Raw genomic sequence first — 19,443 nt, 5'->3', positions numbered from 1 at the left:
GTCGGAGAGAGAAAATCATGTTGAATATCGCAACCACTGTAGCAAATATGAGTCCGATAACCCAAGCACGAATGGTGTTGCAATGACCACCTTCATCGATATTGACCACAGCGGCACGCACCTCGGGATATGGCGAGTTGTCGAGCAAGTCATGGATCATGTCAGCACGGGATTTCTCATGGGTGGTCTGGAGTGCCTCTTCAAGCTCATAAGTAACTTAATCAGGCAAGTTTGGGTCCCAGTGATGGTGATCTTTCATGTCATGGAGCTTTTTAGTCACTTCATCTTGACCAGCCTCGTCAAGTCCCATATGCTCAACATAGTCATCTCTGGACGTCCCCGCCATATCGATGGCTGTGTCGCTCACTGTAGTCCTGAAATGAAGTCAGTATCGCGTTTGATAACTAGGCAAGGTTGCAGGTAGCTTGAGGGGTAAGGGAAGATGTCTGAGATTGTGAGAAATAGCGCTCATCTCTTGAAGGCTGACCCTGTTTCTTAACCTCAGAAGCCAGAATCTGACAGAGTTCACGGGATGTAAATTCAGAGATATTTTAAAACCAAACGTACTGAGAAAGATGTCAAATGATAAATGTATCGATTGTGAGACATGCGCAGTGGTAATACGGTAAGTTGGAAGGAACTTGAACAAAAAGAGAAGATGAAGGGAAGACGTGAAGAGGGAAAGAAGAAACTTGAAAGTCCAATGTTTGTCGGTTTTATATGAGATGAGAGATGGGGAACCCGGGGAATCTGTGGAACCTAGGCAACTTCGAAGGCGCCCTTTACTTGGATGTCTGATGCTCTCAGCCTATGGACACAAGGTATGGTTTATTTTCTATCCTTCCAAGGTTCCAACAAGAAGGTCAACTACGTACTAGGAGGTGGATATGTAACATCACGCTTGAAACCAGGACCCATGTTGCTGGGCGACAATACTACGTATTCCGAATAGGTACTCCCTAGAAACATGAATAATAGAGCAGATCTGAATAAAATTTGCTGCTACCTTCCGTCGGCTGGATTCTTCAGGTTGGTGTGATGCTGCTTGTATACGCACTGTCTGTTTCCTGAAGATCTTTGAATGCATGAACCATGCAAATAATGAAACACTGCAAAAAAAATCACAATTAACAGCCACGGTTTCGAGAGCCATGTATAGTATCCCGCGCTTGACGCATCAGAAAGTAGCATGGATGAACGTCAAACTAGAAATGCAAGTCATTCAAGCTAAGACATACGTTACTCCTGTTTATGTAATATTTTAACAATGGCTTACCGTGGTTCCATGAAATTCACTAATGCGTGCCCATATAAGCAGTGTATGCAGTGGGCTTTCGAGAATGATAATGATACCTATACGGTCGTAGACTTTACCTGACAATGAGCACAAAATTTACTCGGATTTTGGAGCCTCAACGGTCTGTTGTCAGTCGCAAATGAGGAAAAAATCGAAGTAGGTGCCTTTGTGTCCAGGAATGTAGCAAAATACCATTCTTGCTCACTGGTCTATACTCGTTGAATACGTTGATGATTACTATACACAGCCTAGCAAAAGGCTCAAGGATTCGGACTGGAACATTTGAAGTGGGAGCTTCAATTCGAAACCTTGATTCGAGAATCAAATAAATAGTGGAAAGTAATCATTTTATATACACGGTCCATTTGTAACTCAGAAAAGCCGGAGGATTACGCATTTCAATGAATTCCCGTAAGTCATCAGCGGGGACATTCAAATTCAGAAATCATCATCATCATCATAACACTTCATCCAGTTCACCAGATCCAGACCACCTAAACTGCAATCCTCCGTCTCATACCAACCTGCAAGGCCAAAGGCTTTCTCAAGAAACCCTCACGAGTCTCCATGGGGAAGTCCTGCTCAAGTTGGAATTCAAACAGTCTGAAAACAGTAGCTCCCATAACGAGTAGCTCCATCTCTGCAACGTTACGTCCAACACATGCGCGAGGCCCATGGCTGAATGGAATAAACGCCGCCTTTTGACGTGCCGTGAGGCGCTCCGGGCTCCAGCGCTCGGGTACAAACTGCTCCGCGTCAGGTCCCCAGATCGTCTTGCTGCGATGAATAGTATAGCTCGGGACACTGAGTACGTCACCAGGTCCAAAGACATGTCCTGCAATAGTGACTGGGTCCGCACCGGCCGGAATCTCTCTTGGCAATCCCATGGCAGAGGTACTGTGGATACGCATAGTCTCCCAAATAACCCACTGCAGATACGGAATATCCTTCACCATGGAGTGTGTGGGAACTTCAATATCCTTGGGAAGAGCCTCGTCAAGGGTCTTTTGCAGCTTGGAAATAACGCCAGGGGTACGAAGGCACCAGTAGAGAATAGCACAGGCAGTGTTTGATGTTGTATCAGAGCCAGCAATAAGCTGCGTCAATGCCTCAGCAGTCAGTTCCTCGCGGCCAAGCAGGTTCCCGGTGTGATCTTTACCCTCCATCAACCGTGCAAGAAGATCAACACGAGTGTTCGCGGCCATGACTTCAGGCTTGACTCGCTCGGAGACTCGGGCAATAGCGATACCAGCAAGATTCTCGACGGCCTGCATACCCTCTGTAAAGAACTTGTCCGGGATATACTTGGCGAATGGGATGATGGATGGCATACAGCCTAAGGTAGCAGAGACTTCACCACGACGGTTGAGGACCTCAATAGCAGCGACGTATTTGGGTGGTTCGTTGGGGCTTTTACGGACTTCAGCGAAGTCCTTACCCTTCTCTAGCATTCCGAACGGGGCACCGAAGGCCAAATCACCAATAATATCGAAGGCAAGGTAGTTGAACCAGTTGAGGGCGTCGAGGGAGGCGTAGCCTGTTTTGGGGTTGCCTTGGAGTTTTGCGAGGCGAGTCCACTGGTTAACGAAGGTTTCGATATTGTGGTGGATGTATTGTTCAAATTGGCCGATCGATTTGGCGCTGAAGGTGTGTGAGACTGTCTTGCGTTTGCGGGTGTGTTCAATACGGTCTCGGGTGTTGAAGAGGCCACGGCGGATGGAGACAAAGGCATCGTAGAAGTCGCTGCGAAGGTGTTAGATTGTTTCTCATGTTTTGAAGGTTCATTACAGGAATGTTTGGAGTTGAGGAAAAGCTTGTATGACTTACGCCTTTAAGAATCCGTTTCCGTGGCCGTAGATTGCTGTGATGGCTTCATCGTCTGCAACGGAGACATGCTTGGGTGCGATGCGCACTAGCTTGCCGTATTTCTTATGAGCTGCGTCGACGGAGAGAAAACGCTTTCCCTGGCGAGCTTGCAGCAGGAGCCATAAGTTGCTAAATGCGGCGAAGCTTGGTGATGGGATGTCACGCAGACGGGATCGCTGGAGGTATGGGACCAGAAAATAGGCGAGGAGTAAACCTCCTGCCAGGAATGGAAGGGTTTCGATTGAGACGAGCATGGCGAGAATTCCCAGGGAGAAACAAAAATGGGGAGAAAGAAGGAAAAGAGGAATAGGGCTCAAGCCCCAAGATAGAGTATATGGAAGTGGATCAGCCGAATGAGCGGCAAGGACTATACAACAGACTGAAATGGGGTATTCGGATTCAGTAGTTGAGCACAAGAGCAAAGAGTTCTTTTAAGTAGATAGGATTCGAAATAGAAACTCAGTCTTTCGCCATACGGCCGTATTTATGTTTGCGGGGGTGATATAGACTCATGATGGTGTCCCCGAGGTCAAGGTGGTGGACGGGAAGGGATCTCGGTATCTGGGGAGAGCAGCCAGAGTGGGTCCCTCCATGTTAACTAATGATGATAGTGCCGGTTTCGAGGCCCGAAGCTCGGGTTCGGTTATGCTCAAGCAAATCATAGCGCAATGATTTGCGAAAGGTAGATCTTCCGGCTTATTCATACTATCCCCGCGCTGTGATTGTTGAAGAACTTGTGGGGTTGAGCCAACATTAGATCACAGTATACGTTCTTCAGGCCGCATAGGAGCATATTTCCTTATTGAGATATGTGGGGTTTATTATTTGGTCAAGAGGGCATTCAGTGTATATTTTGTGATTCTATAGCTGATGGGGGTAAATACGCAGTATGGTAGCTTTGTGACAAGGTTTTCTATACAACTTGAAGATCACCAATCCTCCACGGGAAACAGTCCATTCTTCTTCTTTTCTCCTTCCCATCGCTCCATCCACACTTTCATATTATCCCGACTCTTCTGACTCCCTACATTGACGGTAGGAATGATTTTGCCAATCCGCAGCGCACAGCAAAACATCGTTAATTCGCGAAATGAACTGTGCTCGCTATATGGAACTCCAAAGCAAGCACTCTCCCGCGTACTTCCGCGCTGTGGCGTTAGATTCTCAACCGTGAACGGCGTCCTCCAGTGTTCGCCACGTAGAACGGTCGGCACGGGCGGGTTCTCCAACATTCGCCCCGCGGGGGGACGGTATGACCATCCAGTAGGCCGAAATCCCACCACACGAGAAAAATGAGGTTTCATGGAATCAAGGTAATCGGCCAAAGTGTCTGCGCGTATTTCGAACAAAGTCTGCATATGCACTTGTGCTTCTTTTGGGTCGCTGGTCAGGAGAGCCGAGAGTTCGGGATCTTCGAGACATGAACAAATACGCTGTTTCTGTGGAGTTGCAAAAATCTTGGATCCAAGAGCGCGTGCGATGCCCATGCATATTCGCTCTTTGCCGATGCTATATGTTCCAACCACTACCAAGAGACGGCCTCTAGTTTGAGGCTTCTCTTTTGATTGAGGATTGCCAGCAACCGTCGCGAGGAACTTGTTCATTAAGCCACCGGCGCCTGAATTCACTTCCCCCAATCCTACGCCAGCTTCTTCATTGAGCCGTACACAAAGCTCTGCACATGCCGTGATAACGTGTTTCTGGCTGGGAAATGCATATTTTGGACTGAGATAGGTAGTATCGAGATAGCACTGATCAAGCCGTTGTTGTCGCGGTTGGCCCGTCTTCGGATTTACAGGGTTCGGGCACAAAAGTGGATGGCGGACATGGTCTGGCGAGGCACGAAAATCACCACAATGAAGTATTCGCTGTCGACGTGCATTCGGTCCATTGCCAAAGCTCTTCTCGAATACAAACAAGGCGCTTCCAGGGCAATGGTTAGCTTGGATCATGGTGACCTGCACACCTCCCGTGTCAGGTACTTCAGAGGTAGTCTCAAAGTCGAGATCAATAACCCATTTAGGATTTACTCGGAGCTGCTGCCGGACGAGATTGCCCGTGGCTCGACTGCAGTAGATGGGGCCATGAGACCAGGACTTGCTCAGTCCAATATAGTGGTCACTGTGGAAATGACTCAGAAAATAGGCTTTGCATCCTTCAACCGCCCCGTAGCGAAAGGCATCGACGCAGATTGAGAACCCAGACATGATCTTATAAAATGGGCAGGTCCGTTGATATGCTTGCTTCCCGCGAGAAGATACCTCATGCGCAGCTGCATCAGCCCATGCGGTGTCTTCTGCGTTACCTGCCATCATTTTAGAGAATGCCGATCCGTGTCCGGTTTTGTTTTGAGAGTAAGGATCAGGCTGGGCCGGTCGAGCGATCGCGGCTCGTTCAGCTCTTGTTGATCCCGCATTTATGCCCGTTGTTTGAGGTAGTGGGGTTGAATTTTCCTCAATTTTGACCGTTGTTTCGTATATAGGAGTTGGCTGTGCTTTGGATAATAGTATAGAGGTCGGCTTTCCATCTAAGCAATCATTCACGTGTATCATTCGTTCCTGAGGTAGATGAGCATGTGATTGAATAGACTGCGGAGAGGAGGGAACCGAATACTTACTTGTTCATTAAGCTCCGCCAGTGGTCCCGAGCACGATGGACAGGCTAAGTCATTATCAAACGCCTCAAAGGGAATCTCCTCGGGGCATAACTCGGTCTCCAAGCCATTCAATTCTTCATTATTAGGTATTCGTTCTCGAAATTCATCTCCTATAAATTTGTAGTCTCCTTCATTGTCGTCAAAATTCTCGAATTCGTCATGTTCGTTAAAGTTGGTGGCTTCTCTTACCAACGGCGACTGCTCAGGTTCGGCAGATGAATCTCCGGTGGCATCGCCATTGATCGGAGGAGATATGACAGTTGGACTATTCGCTTCAGGCTGGAGCGAGTAGTCTTCATATCCATCCATATCGTCTTCGCTATCGGATTCATCGATAAACGGCCCGCTTGTCGCTTTCTTGGTTGGTGCAGTAGGTTTCGGTTCTTTGGTCTCATTGTCCGGTTGCTCGCTGGTAATTGAGCTATTGGCGGAGCTTACTTTTCGGCGCTTCACTGATGATTCGATCTCGTTATGGCGGTCGTCCGTTCCCATGAAATCGTCTCCTTCGCCCCAGATATCGTCTGGTGTGCGTGATCGTGGCCTTGTTTCTTCCTTTGAGGGGGATTTTTGTAATTTCGCTAGTCCTTTTTTATCTTCAAGGAACAGACCTCCATTCGTATCGGTTTTAGAGCCATTTTTGTTCTGTAATGGTGTTCCGCGACCAGAGCTTGGGGATCGAGAAGGGCCGAGGAAGTGTGACATGCGCAGCTGGGTCGAGGTAGCACCTTGTGGGGAATCTGTTTTCTGGAAGAAGTTCAAAATACTCTTATTGCGTTTCGTAGACGATGACTTGGCACTCGAAGCTGGTTTCGAGGGCGTAAATGACTTTCTTGTATTTTGGCCGGCCATTTTGGTCGGATGAAGAGGAAGGAATAACGACTCGAGGCGTAGAAGGCGACCGGGGAAATAGTTGCTCGATTGGTTGATATGAGCATGAAGTAAAGGGTGAGATTATTTACAAAGCTCGGTCGTGCCCCTCGACTGATATGGAGCAAGTTTCTCGAGTCACCTTGGAAGTGGCGTAGGAAATCCAGAAGCCGCACATCGCGTGGAGCCGCGACACGAAGTCACATGATCAAACAGACAATTTACAATTTACAGTCATCAAGCTGGCACGGGATTGAGATGAAGCAATTACCAAATATAAGTTCAGGATTTCAATGACTGCAAGGGTATTGGACACGGAATCATATGTAAAGCAGGCCAAACGGGCCCTAAAGGCTACTCCAACTTTTGTTCCCAAAATGCAAATGACCGGATCAAATGAAGTAAAGTGTACTGTGCTCAGTTGCTTCGATATTCCATTCCCCTTTACCATTACATAGTAGTAAATCATAAGCGCCGATATCGTCGATGTGGTGAAAAGAAACGCTTCGTTTTAAATCTCTCCGGAATGAGGTTGTCCATGTCGGTCTGTCATGCCCTCGCCAGCAGCCCTTGTCGGGCCTGATATTCTTTCTTCTCTATTTTCTCGATCCGGGGGGACGTCGCATCGTGGACAAGCGTCGAGAGGCATTAACAAGGATATAGATGGTGACGTTGAAATTGTTGCGTGAATGTCGTGGTCGTTTTAACGAGCTTTGCCCACCTGGTTGGCAGCCTCTGTAGAATCAGTTAGTCTCTATTGACTTCTCAAACTGGCTTCATGAGACAGCCTAGCATGTAGTGCTTGACTTTTGATCTCACACCCGCCAGAGGCAGGAATGGGTCATTGTTGATATTTGGAGATTGGGTTACTCACCCCGCCGTGTAGCGTCCTCCAACAGACCAACATCAACTTCCGATCGGGGCAGCATCACATAGCGAACAACGCTACCACGGATGAACATATTCTTCACCGATGACAGGTGAGGGTACTTGTCGAGCTCCAGTACTTCAACGTCGTCGAGCTTGATGTTCAGGTACTGGTCGACCGACTTGAGGATTCCACGGATACGGATGTCATTCTTGAGCTCAATGGTGACAGTCTGGTTGGTCAGAGTCTTGAAGAAACTATAGATTAGGTGTTAGTTTCTGGGGTATTTGCGGTCGCAATGGGTGTTTGAAGCCATACCTGAAGAAAAGCATGATGGAAGATAGCGCAGACGGTGCGCGCGTGGGGGGTTGAGAAAATGTAGTCGGGATTACGGCAATTAGAAGGGACGAAACTTCGAAGCTCAATCACCTGATTAGAAGTTCAAGTTGGCGTCGTGAAGCTCAAATCTGGAAGGCGCGGGGATCTGGTGGCAGAAGGGAAGGCACGATCCAGTGGTGGATGTCACGTGGTGCGACCCACTTATCGGGTTGATGATCATTCCACAGTGGAAGACTATACTGTACAGGCCCGAGGTCATTAATGGGCTAGGAGCGAATTGCCTTGAAAACTTCCAACTCCGATGGTTACAAGACCATAGACGTACTATTCATATATCAGGTAATCTAGTGAGTTTCTAGTTGAAATACTCTCGCCCGTTAGTACTTCTAGGATGCAACAACCCAGATGGATTGAATGTTCACATAGACTGTGATATACTATAGTACTATGTATCGATATACTTCAACATCATGATCTAAATACTAGGTAGCTTCAAGTTCAAGTTCAATTTTAAAAGTTGCATTTAATTTAATATTTTTTTCAGATAAGCAAGTGCTTCAGAAACATATGGAAAGGGGGTGTATTTTAGCTAGGTAGTAATCCTAATCCATGGGTATAAATTTCCAACTCCATCAAAACATGAAAAAGCCAAAACTTCAAAGAAATCAACTTTGTCACTTCAAGGCCTCCAGATTCTTTCCATCTCGCATCTCACATTAAATTACATAAAATGTCCCAATACCACAGAAGTGTAGAACCAAAGTTGTCAATGTCAGAAAGTGGCAGAAATCCTTAAAACCGAGAAATTTGTTCCATCTGCTTCACCGGCTTGGGCTTCATAGCCCAACCAGACAAGCATGTCCATCCCGCGCCATTCTTGCGTCCCTCATCAAAAATGGCTCCAACACCTTCAAGCAACTTTCCTCGCTCCAGACCCATCTCCATTCTAAACTGAATGAGCCATTGCTCCCACATCCACCCTCCAAGTAAACCAGTGATGCTAGCAATGTCACCAGTGCTGCCAACGGGGCCATGTACGGCTTCGTACTCTTCAATTCCACTCTGCACACGTGGTGGAGGTGTCTCACGTAGCGGTTGGGCTTCAACTGGCTCCATGCCCATTGGGAGGAACATCCAGGCGCGCTTGATGCCCACGAATCCTGTGTTACGAAGACGAGCAAGGAAGCTCTTTGATGCAGCTGGGTTGTAGCCGTGCTTGCGGAGATTGGAAGCGAATTCAGCTGATGCGGTGGTGGACTTCTCACCCGCGCGAGAGATCCCGGCGTCAAGCAGCATATACTCCAGGAAGCCACCGGGCTTGAGGCAGCGAAGGCACTCTTGCAGGACGAGATCGTACTCGTCCCGATCGAAGCCGGCAGGGCACTCGGTCTTGAGGAGAGCATGCAAAGAGCGTGTGGTGATAACATCAAATTTGTTGGCACCGAATGGAAGCTTCCATAGGTCGCTGACAGAGAACACGCGGTGGTTTGATGGTCCCTTAATTCCGCTGTTGGTGGCTTGCTTTTTGTTGTTGACTGAGTAGACCTTCACGTTTGGATATTCGTGAGCGACGTGCCATGCCCACTCGCAGGTTGCCTGACCGCCGAGGTCCAAGATCCGGATCTGACGACCTGGTTTCTGCTGGGCCTTGATAGGCTTGTTTGTCAATGCAAGGCGTCTGGAAGCAGGGCTAGTAATGAGTTTGTTGCCGTTGAGAGAGCGAAGAGCCTCCATTGCCCACATGGGCTCACAGAGCTGAGCGAGAACGAGTTGCTCTTTCCCGAGCTTAGAGAACTGAGCCTTCTCAGCCAATTCACCAGTGATGGTTGAGTTGCGGGGTGCCTTGGAGAAAGGCCCCTTGTACGCCGGTCGCTCTGGAAGAACAAGTTCGTATTTTCCCGTGAGGCAGTTGATGTGGTTATCGACCAGTCCCAAACGGAATGATTGGATAGCATCGTAACGCACGTTACGGTGAAGGAAGCCATCAGGGATGTCGGCTCGTTCGCGAATTGACTGAAAGCCACGCCAGTAAATCGAGTCTTTGCTGGCAAGTATGGGAGGTAGAGGGCTGAGGGCCTGTGGAGTACCCTCGTCAAATCGAACTTCTTTCTTGGGCTCGGTAGTTGATGGAAGCTCCTTCTCAACATCCGTAGAGGCCTCAGTATCAATCTCATTCATGGGGTTGGTTTCGTTCAAAGCAGACATGTAGGTCGATTGGGCAGCGAGCCAGATGCCGGTCCGGTCAAGACTTGCAGCAGCACGTTCCTGCAGCTCTAGATCGTAGGTCTCATCGTACTCTTGGATGGTTGCAGACTGAGGGATTTCTTGAACTGTATCGAAAGTCGCGCTCATAGGGCTGTCCTGGTGAGTGACAGTTCGAGTGGGGGTCTCGCAGGGGATGCGGATGGCAGTCGGGGGTCCTTGTTCATCTCGGACCGCAGTCAACGGATCCTCGCCCTCGGGGCGCTGTGGCCATTCAATAACCTGCTCAACGACCTCTCCTTCGTCCTGACGCCAAGGGAGGTTGTAGAAACGTTCGGCCATGGCCGACGAGGGAGGCATATTGGAAGTGTTTGGGATAGACCAGGTGTGGCGGGCACGTGGAGCGAGCGAAGCAAAGAACCCACCGGGGGAAGGGATACTCAACTCGCTGAAGCTATATCCAGACATTTCCGAAGCTGGGGTCACACCATCGGCACTTCGTGGGCGACTGGGAGGTGCCAAAAGCTGTCGCATCTCACCGTTGTCCTCAGATGTCTCGGAGTAGGTTCCTGGTGCACCATCCAGTTGGATGTGGTGGAGCATTGCCAGGGCACCATCAGGCAGGAAGACACCATCATTAGAGGGAGTTGGTTCCCGGGACAGGTCTTCGTACCGGCTGTTTTGAAGAGCCGCTGGGATCTGAGGGAAACTTCCCAGGACGCTGCGCCAGTCAACGTCCTCTGAACTCTCAATGGTAATGGGAATATCTTGGATCTCCGAGTTATCCTCCTCAAGGTCGCCATTGTCGCTTCCATCAACATAAGGTCGAACGTGGATGTCTCGTATATCCCAGCTGGCGTCGGGAAGGGACTGGGTGTCAGGTGTAGCCAGTCCGCTAGTATGAGAATCCTGGTCCGATGAAAGACTTCCATCAAGGGATGGTGGGGCGTATGAAGCAGGCACAGATTGGCCAAGCATTGAGAGCGCCGCAGGGGAAACAGGAATCTTGGGTGGAGGAGTTGGAGGAACAGGCGAGCTCTTGTGAGTTCCATTCATCGATGGCCAGCAAGTAGGTGATGGAATCTCGAGAGTCAGAGAGCGCCTACGACTTCCAGTAGAGGTGTATGAATTCCTTGTGATCGGTGTCACCAGGCTTGATGGTCGTGTTCCCGGAGAGAAACACGAGGAAACGATTTCAGTCGAGTCGTCATCATACATGTCCTCCTCGTCCGTGACATCGTAGAGATCGTCGAATCCTCGCATCTGTTGTTGCCAGTCGACATCTGAGCAACACGAGGAAACTGCAGATGAAGGTGACAGAAGCTTGGCAATGCGGTGGTGAGTCGGTAATGACAATCCAGTAGTCTTCAAGGTCAACTTGGGACTAGCGAGAGCCGGCTTCTGTTGCTGTGTACTGGTGATAGCCTTCTCGACAAACTGTGACTCGCGGGTATCCTCCATTATAGTATTAAGCAGCGTCCCTCGGGCCTGCCGAAGGGGCGGGCATCGTGCAGCATAAGGTCGAAATGTGTCGGCCATGGTTATTGCTCGATATCTTGTATGTTCAGTAGATCTTGTCCGAAGCGTGGCGTATTCCGCGAGGATCAAAAGAATCTATGGGTATCTGAAATTGGTCGTAGGAAATTGCATGGACACCGATCAACGGGTCTGCGTGATGATAACAATAGCGAAGAAATCAAAAATTAAGACGATGAATAGACAGTAAAAGAATCACCTTAGCTACCAGAGCCAGATGATAGAACGACGAAATGAAAAAAAAACCGGAATGACGAAATGAAGGACGCAAGTTCAACCAAGTGCTCCCGGGCCGTTGGGAAGGACTATATAGAACAAGCGAGTTCGTCCCGCTTCTGGGGGATGTGCATGAAGGAGTCAATCCTTGCACTCGGATAGTCACCAGGTGCATGAGCTACTGCAAGATTGGGCACCGCTAAGCCAACCCCCCTGTCGACTTGAGGAGTTCGTCTGCGTTGATTGGTCCAGATACCAGCGGGCGCATCGCCGGGAGCAATTTCGTGCCCTAGACCGACCCATGCGCACCAAATTCTGGCAAAGGGAACATGGTGAATGGGGAGCAATAATGCAGAGGGTGGACAAATCAGAAGGCGAGCGAGTGTGACGAAATGCGTGTTGTGATGATGCAGCCAGTAAGATGCTATCTCTAACCGCTGTGGATGCCATAGTTAGTTCCCGCCAAGGTCCGTGCGAGTTCAATATCACCCTTTTCGGTCCACGCGTAACGCGAATTGCTGGATAATTAGTCTCTCATCAAGACAGAGAGAGCAGAAGTCGGTCAAGAATCCTGGTTGAGTCGCAGAAAAAGAGGGGTTATGACCTCAATCGGTCCCAGGAAATCATGCACTGCCTCCTTAGCCTGAATTAATTTTAGAAATTCCAGCTAATTGACGCATATGGGTTGCATTCTATTCCTTTTCTAGATAGGCCGATGTGACCTAATCATCATTTTTCTTTGCTGATGTTGGGATGCAAATCACCCTGGGCGCATAGAGAAATGCAGCGGATTGGTGCCCTACAACTCGGTGGGAACCCGCTCCATCCATGCTGGTCAACATGAATACGGAGCACGGGGTACTATGACACACTTTTAATCTCAGCTTGATGATTTGAAGACTCACGATTGGTGACTACAGACTTTGGCTTCAAATTCTATCCCTTCTGAAGTCGTGGTCGGGCATGTCCATCGTCATTGAAATTTAAGAACCGTCACACTCCCCGAAGTCTTGTCTTGCTCATCCCAAGCTAAATAGCCGCCCGGCCAAGCCTAGCGATCAATGTGCAACAATTAGAATTTACCTGCGACATTTAATCACCGAGTATAGGGGTTTTAAGCCGAAGGCGACTCGTGGATAGGAATGATGAATGCGAACATCATGATCCATAGATGCAAGAAGAGATTTGACACGAGGATTTTGAAATTGCTCATTGAGCCATCCTAAACTCAAATACTAGTATCAGGCCTTCTGGTGGGCGTTAATCTTACAGTTGAGGAGTGGATATTGCGTCACAGTCTGAGAAACATTGCTGGGTTCTATTTGCTTTAATCCGATTCCAAAACATACAACCTCCATTGCGCTCGAGAAATTCATGCTACCGACAACTTCGGAATGAACAAAGTATATCGATATTAATCCAATTTGGAGTTCCTATAAGACAAAATAGACTGCCAGTAGTTCAACCTATAGTATTGCCTTATACTGACCTGGTACTGAACGGAGTCCAGAACATCACCTCCTCATGGTGGCACTGTTCCACTGTGCATGAATAAAAGAAATTGCGTTAAAAAATAAATCAACATAAGTTACAAGAATACAAAAGTAGTGCAACTCCAATTCTCTAACCTAGCAACCCGCTCCAAATCTGCGCTTGATAATATTATATCCTCTCCGAGTAACACGCCCTCATTGTCGATTTTTTCGTTACATTAGACTTCTGAATGGAATTCGAAATGGATACCCCCCAGTCACGATTGTGCCGTCCCTTTTTGTCACTTGCGCGCGATAGATTCGTATGCGGTTGGTGTTATATCTGGCTTCTTGCCGTATCCAACTCTCCATTTGAATCTCATTGTTTCTCGGTCGACTTGCAAGGTTAAACATATTTGAACATTCCCATCATTAGGACTCAACCAATATAATAGCTGATGGATGCGAAGTGTTTCGTCTGGATTGATTCGTAGGAATTGAGATTTTGATTTTTGATTTGTGAAAGCGAGGAATGTGAGATGAGAAATTTCGATTGATTCGTAATTTATCAGCACCAGCTTTCAATTTTCAAAAGATCCATTTTGCTGATATAGTGCTGGGACCTCTCACTAAATGGATCATGGTAAGCTTAGAGCTACGCGTATTGTGACTTGGCCAATAAGTAGCAAATTGGAATCAAACAGCTCAGTGCATTCAACAAGGATAACGAACCTGAGAGGGAAGATGAAAGGAGAGAGGAGACGCGACGTGGCGATGCAATATCACTACGTCACTGCCTAGCTATCTAATCTTGATAACATAAACACGCATCTATAACTAACACGTATAACTATGAATTCGGTTTGTGAAAGGGTTGGATATCAAGATGGCCTTGAGCCTCGCGTTGCTCGCACGTACAGGTCAGGTCCGTTCATGGATTGTAGCTGAGTCCTATTAGTACTTCCCGGGGCTCACAATATAAGAAATCCGCGAAAGAAAAGTAAAAGGACAGATGGTGAAATGTCTTTTATATATAATTTATATAACATTCGTGAGGGCCCAACCAACCAGAACGAATTCAATTTAGAGGAACAGGACCTGATTCAAATTCAAGTTGCCCGGTTCCCTTGGGGTGGCTTTAAAATTACCGGGATTGAATTTCGGATTCTGTGAGCAGAGTCGAGGTGGGACAACTGTACAAGGATCAAGGGAATACATTATTTGATTATATCAGACTCCAACCGGGATCAAACCTGGGATAGGCGACGGGAGGCTTAAGCCTCAAGTTTGCCTCTAGTAACCTGGCGCACATCCGCAAAACTCTATCCTTAATTTTACGAGCGGAAGCATCCACCCATATTTGTGCATAATAGCCTCTATAAAGGCTCTACTTCAAATCAAAAGCGCTGTTATTAGTGCTGGTGCCGACCAAGTGACCACAAAATTGGCCATTTTCAACACTATCTCAATACTAATAACTCCCTTACTATACCATACAATAATGGTTCTCTTACTCCGCATTACTTCCTGCCTGGCTGTTTTCTACGCTTGCAACCCATGGCCTCTAAAGCTAGCGACCGAATTTAATTTCTGGATCTAGTGATCAAATGTCTAATACCGTTAGCGTCGGGCGACCGGGCGTGAGATCGGAATCAGTACGCAATAAGCGAGAAGAGCCGTCTTGGCGTAGCTGATTATCGCCCTGCCAAGGCGAGGCATATTTGAAGTCTTTCGCTTAGCAGGTCCATAATTGTACTAGAAAGAGGCTAAATCCGCCTTGGCACGCCAGAACAAGGCAGGAAATCTGATATGGCGGAATGAGATTAAAGATAAAACATTGAACAACTCAACCTCACTCTTGACTTCAACGTCCACATTCTTCAAGAGCCTTGTCAACATGACTGACAACCCCGAGGAAGACATTATTGTTGCGGCCGACCAAGGTCGATTCGATCTTGTTACAAAGCTCCTGGAAAACGGCGCAGATCCAAATACTGTAAACGACATCGGAACATCGGCTCTTCACAATGCAGCGAAAGGAGGCCATTGGGATATTTCCCGCCTTCTTCTAGCGAAGAATGCATCGCCTCGTATGGAGAATGGCAACTGCGCAACGCCACTTCAACTTGCCATAAAAGCCGGTCACATGCAGATCGTCCGCCTAATCTTTGACTCTGATCCTACTATCTGCGAATTCGCTGAGATAAACCCACCCAAGCTACTACGTATCGCGGCAGCCTTTGGGCATGTTGAAATTGTTCAAATTCTTTTGGATCATAATGTCTCCTCTTTAGACAACACTAAGGAAATAACAGCACTTCATTATGCTGCTGAACGAGGCCATCATGATGTCTGCGACATTCTCCTAAAGCACGATAAGGCTTTAAATCGATCAATATGGGATCGAGTCACTGGACCTAGCTTGCAAGTTGACAGGAAGGATTACGCTGGACAAACGCCCTTCTATTTCGCCTTTAACAAGAGACAAACGAAGACGGTGGAAGTGTTTTTGCGTCATTATCCGGATTTAACGAAGGCCTTTGATAAACATAAGCACCTCCTGTTTCATGAGGCTGTTCGATCACGTCTGTTTGAGATGGTTCAGGTATTCTTGGATAATGGCGTGGATATCCAGATGAAAGATTATCAGGGACAGAACTCGTTACATGTGTCGGTTACCGCTGGCTGTCTTTTTGCGCCGACGTATAATGAGGAGACGGCTGAGATGCTTCGTCTTTTGCTTTCGCGTGGTGCTGCGGTTGATTTGAAGGATAAATGGGGATATACTCCGGAAATGTATGCTCAAAATCCGAAGATCAGAATGTTATTGCGCAATCATAAAGCGTCAAAGGGGGATTCGGTGAAAACGATGCCACGGGTATCAGCTCCGCCGCCTGAATACGAGTAGCCTTGGAAGTTCGTCAAATCGGGGCTGAAATTCATGAATTCAACTGATTTACCTGTAACGATCTGTGTTATTCCTTTTGTGATTCATGAATAAATAAATCGGGATCTCTGATCATGCAACTTGGAATGCAATCTGGAGTGGAGAAAGCTGTGAGCTCTACCTGCTATGTACCTGGTATGTTGATAACAACCCAACTGAGGCCTGAGCGCAACCGCTTTGACGGGTAATCATTCCCTCATCAAGGAAATAGACTAGCTGGATTGCAATCTAATTAAAATGAGCGGCTTCACCTTTACCCCGGGGCCAAATAAAAATACCACATCCGGGGAATCATTTATGCTGTGGAGAGGCCCCTTACACAACCCCGCTTCTCCACGATCCTTCTCTCCGGACTTTCCCCGGTTAATGGAATCGGCCTGCCCTAGTCACTCATTTCCCCAATGGAAAATGAAAATGAAAACCGGAAACACCGCGTACCGGCTTTGGTATAAGCCGCCAAGCCGGATCTAAAATAAATAAGCCGGCTCAAAAAGCTTAGCCCGCCCCGCATTGCGACTCGCGAGCATGGGGATGGAGCAAATTTCCTTCCCCAGTCCAGTCGTAAGCGAAGGAATGAAAATTGGGATGCCATCTCCACTTCGCATTCTTAAGACGCGTTTCCCCCGGGATTCTCTTTTTCTGAATCTTCTCTATTCGCCTCGCTTGTCTTTCTGGCTTGCCAATCTACATCTGCGATTGGTATCTAGAAGCTCATCATGGCTACTGAGATTGATACTTCGCTAACGCGAAAATTATACTATGCTATCCCTCCTGCTATTGCTGGTTTCGCTTATGGATGGGAAAATGCTTCTATGAGCGGTATTCTTACCATGACTCAGTTTTTGAGCTATTTTGATACCCCCTCTGCTTTTCGTCAGGGTAGTATGACTGCAGCTTTACTGGCGGGTGAATTTGGTGGTTCACTTCTTATAGGCTTCTTGATATCTGACCGTCTTGGTCGGCGTATTACGATCTTGGTTTGTGTTTTGGTTTATTTGATAGGCCAGGCTATTATTGTTGCTTCGCAGAACCAGGCAATGTTTATTGCTGGACGTGTGGTTAATGGTCTTGGAGCTGGTGGTTTATTCCAAACAATATCCTTGTGTGTATCTCTTTCTGGACCAACATATTTTCTTTTTCCTCTCTCTTTGGTTCTAATGGGTTTTTTAGGTACACCGCTGAAATCACCCCACCCCAAATCCGCGGCATGATGACTTCCATGATGAGTCTTGGTATTGCCATGGGTCTCCTCGTCGCGTACTGGGTTCAATACGGCGCCGCGAATATCGAAGGCAATGCTGCTTGGCGCATGTGCTTCAGTCTCCAACTCATTCCCGGCGCTATTGTCGGCGCAATAATGCTCTTTCGTCCTGAATCCCCCCGTTGGTTGTTCCGACACGACCGCTCCGAAGAAGCACTTCAAGTCCTCGCAAACCTACACGCAAACGGCGACCAGAATGCACCCGTCGTGCAATCTGAGTATGAAGAGATCCGCGTCGTAGTCGAATACGAGCGTGGAACACCTGCACCTTCTTATCTATCCCTTCTAGTGGATAAGCAGTACCGACGCCGGACAGCGCTAGCAATGGGTTTACAATTCATGCAGCAGATTACAGGCGTGAATATCATTTTATATTATGCGGCGAAGGTCTTTGCGCAGACAGGTCGAACAGGAACACAGGCTGCCCTCCTTTCGAATGGAATTGAGTCTGCCTTGTTTCTTGTTGCTTCTTTTTCGTTAACGATGCTTATGGATGTTTATGGGCGGAGGAAACCTCTTATTATTGGCCCGGTGCTGATGGGTATTTGTATGATTATTGTTGCGTCTATGCTTGTGGGATTTGGATCTCCTTATTTTGATGCAAGCACGCAGGAGATGAAGTTTTCTTTTGCTGATACTTCGGCTGGGAATACGGCTGTGGCGTTCATGTTTCTTTACATGGTCACTTTTGGTGCGAGTATGGCGTCGCTTCCGTGGACTTATCAGAATGAGGTCTTTCCTATTAATGCGCGTGGGAGGGGGACTGCGTTGTCAACTTCTGTTAATTGGTTTGTCAATTTCTGGCTTGGGTTGTATATGCCTACTGCTTTGAATGAGGGGTCTTGGAAAGTTTACTATGTGTTTGGGGGGATTAATATCGGCATCTCGTTTGTGGTTTTCTTTTTCTTTCCGGAGACTTCGAGACGGACGTTGGAGGAGCTGGATCTTCTTTTTACGCCTAATCGGAATAAGTTTGTATTCTTGGATAAGGAGGCGTGTCAGAAGGGATCGCTTCTACAGCATGGATTGGAATCTGGGGCTGATGCTGCGAGGGATTTGGAGACGGCACTTGTTATGGGTGCTATTGAGGGGGGTGAGAAGGAGAAGAATATGGCTTTACATGATGAGTATGCGACATGATTGGCATAAGGTTTTCTGGTATTGGAGAAGAATAGTTTTGGTGATTTGTATGTTAAGTTGAACAGGCTTGGAACAATGTTGATGACCTCGAGACGCAGTTTTTTATAAATGGAAATATTCAAGCTCCGAGTTCAATTTACTCATTTCCATGATTTAGATCACCGATAGAACACTTTAATTGATTAGCGCGTTAAGAAACACATAAATTACAAGTCTGCGTAATCATCAACTTCGGCTGAGGCCAACAACCTCGGGTAAACTTCCAATTTCTGTGAAAGTTCAGGGCACCTGCATGCATAGCTTATCACAGTCAAGATCCTCGATATTCTAGAAAGTGGATCGAACCGATCAGCCAACATGACGCCATAGCGTGATTAACAAGCAGTTTTTCTAGACCCTCGTTTCACCACGATACTCCATTTTCCGTACTTAATGGTAGTGACTTCGACTATGGATTTAGTGTACAGTAGTCCCCCTCATGCCAGTTGTTTAGTCGCCCGACACGGTCCACTTGGCATTGGGCATGACATGTGAACTGTGTGTGTATCGCGATATCCGCAGAGCCTTTGTTGAGTAGTAAATGGATTTTTATTAGTACCGTGACCTTAGTTTGTATCTTGTCTCGTGGACATTAGTGTGGCGTCTGTGGCTTGCCTGTTTCCCAACAATATACAGTGGTAGATTCAAAGTGGCAGATTACATCCGCACATGTATGTAGTACTATTGGTGGTTCTGACTCAGCCAGGGACATCATGGAAATTGACACGAACGAACCT

The 19,443-nt window shown here is 47.5% G+C and overlaps 6 protein-coding genes across 6 annotated transcripts; 2 read left to right on the top strand and 4 right to left on the bottom strand.

The window, feature by feature from the left end:
- Window positions 1-1,791: 1,791 nt before the first annotated feature.
- Window positions 1,792-3,417, bottom strand: N7478_008812 (cytochrome P450; the record flags this gene model as incomplete). The annotated part of the gene is made up of 2 exons (XM_056925026.1): window positions 1,792-3,040; window positions 3,125-3,417. 2 exons carry the CDS (start codon window positions 3,415-3,417, stop codon window positions 1,792-1,794), a joined length of 1,542 nt encoding a protein of 513 aa, XP_056777752.1.
- Window positions 3,418-4,092: 675 nt separating this feature from the next.
- Window positions 4,093-6,668, bottom strand: N7478_008811 (DNA cross-link repair protein PSO2; the record flags this gene model as incomplete). Its single annotated transcript, XM_056925025.1, has 2 exons — window positions 4,093-5,721; window positions 5,781-6,668. 2 exons carry the CDS (start codon window positions 6,666-6,668, stop codon window positions 4,093-4,095), a joined length of 2,517 nt encoding a protein of 838 aa, XP_056777751.1.
- Window positions 6,669-7,389: 721 nt separating this feature from the next.
- Window positions 7,390-7,886, bottom strand: N7478_008810 (Sm-like protein LSM2; the record flags this gene model as incomplete). The annotated part of the gene is made up of 3 exons (XM_056925024.1): window positions 7,390-7,421; window positions 7,561-7,811; window positions 7,873-7,886. 3 exons carry the CDS (start codon window positions 7,884-7,886, stop codon window positions 7,390-7,392), a joined length of 297 nt encoding a protein of 98 aa, XP_056777750.1.
- A 799-nt stretch (window positions 7,887-8,685) lies between these two features.
- Window positions 8,686-11,634, bottom strand: N7478_008809 (uncharacterized protein; the record flags this gene model as incomplete). Its single annotated transcript, XM_056925023.1, has 1 exon — window positions 8,686-11,634. One exon carries the CDS (start codon window positions 11,632-11,634, stop codon window positions 8,686-8,688), a length of 2,949 nt encoding a protein of 982 aa, XP_056777749.1.
- Window positions 11,635-15,216: 3,582 nt separating this feature from the next.
- N7478_008808 (ankyrin repeat domain-containing protein) lies at window positions 15,217-16,227 on the top strand (the record flags this gene model as incomplete). The annotated part of the gene is made up of 1 exon (XM_056925022.1): window positions 15,217-16,227. One exon carries the CDS (start codon window positions 15,217-15,219, stop codon window positions 16,225-16,227), a length of 1,011 nt encoding a protein of 336 aa, XP_056777748.1.
- Window positions 16,228-16,982: 755 nt separating this feature from the next.
- Window positions 16,983-18,667, top strand: N7478_008807 (uncharacterized protein; the record flags this gene model as incomplete). Its single annotated transcript, XM_056925021.1, has 2 exons — window positions 16,983-17,368; window positions 17,437-18,667. The coding sequence occupies 2 exons, from the start codon at window positions 16,983-16,985 to the stop codon at window positions 18,665-18,667; spliced, it is 1,617 nt and encodes a 538-aa protein (XP_056777747.1).
- Window positions 18,668-19,443: the final 776 nt, after the last annotated feature.

This window comes from Penicillium angulare, assembly GCF_028827245.1.
Source record: "Penicillium angulare strain IBT 27051 chromosome Unknown utg000005l_segment0_segment0, whole genome shotgun sequence".
Lineage (NCBI taxonomy): Eukaryota > Fungi > Ascomycota > Eurotiomycetes > Eurotiales > Aspergillaceae > Penicillium > Penicillium angulare.
The sequence above is the reverse complement of the archived record's forward strand: the minus strand, read 5'-3'. Positions and strand labels throughout refer to the sequence as shown.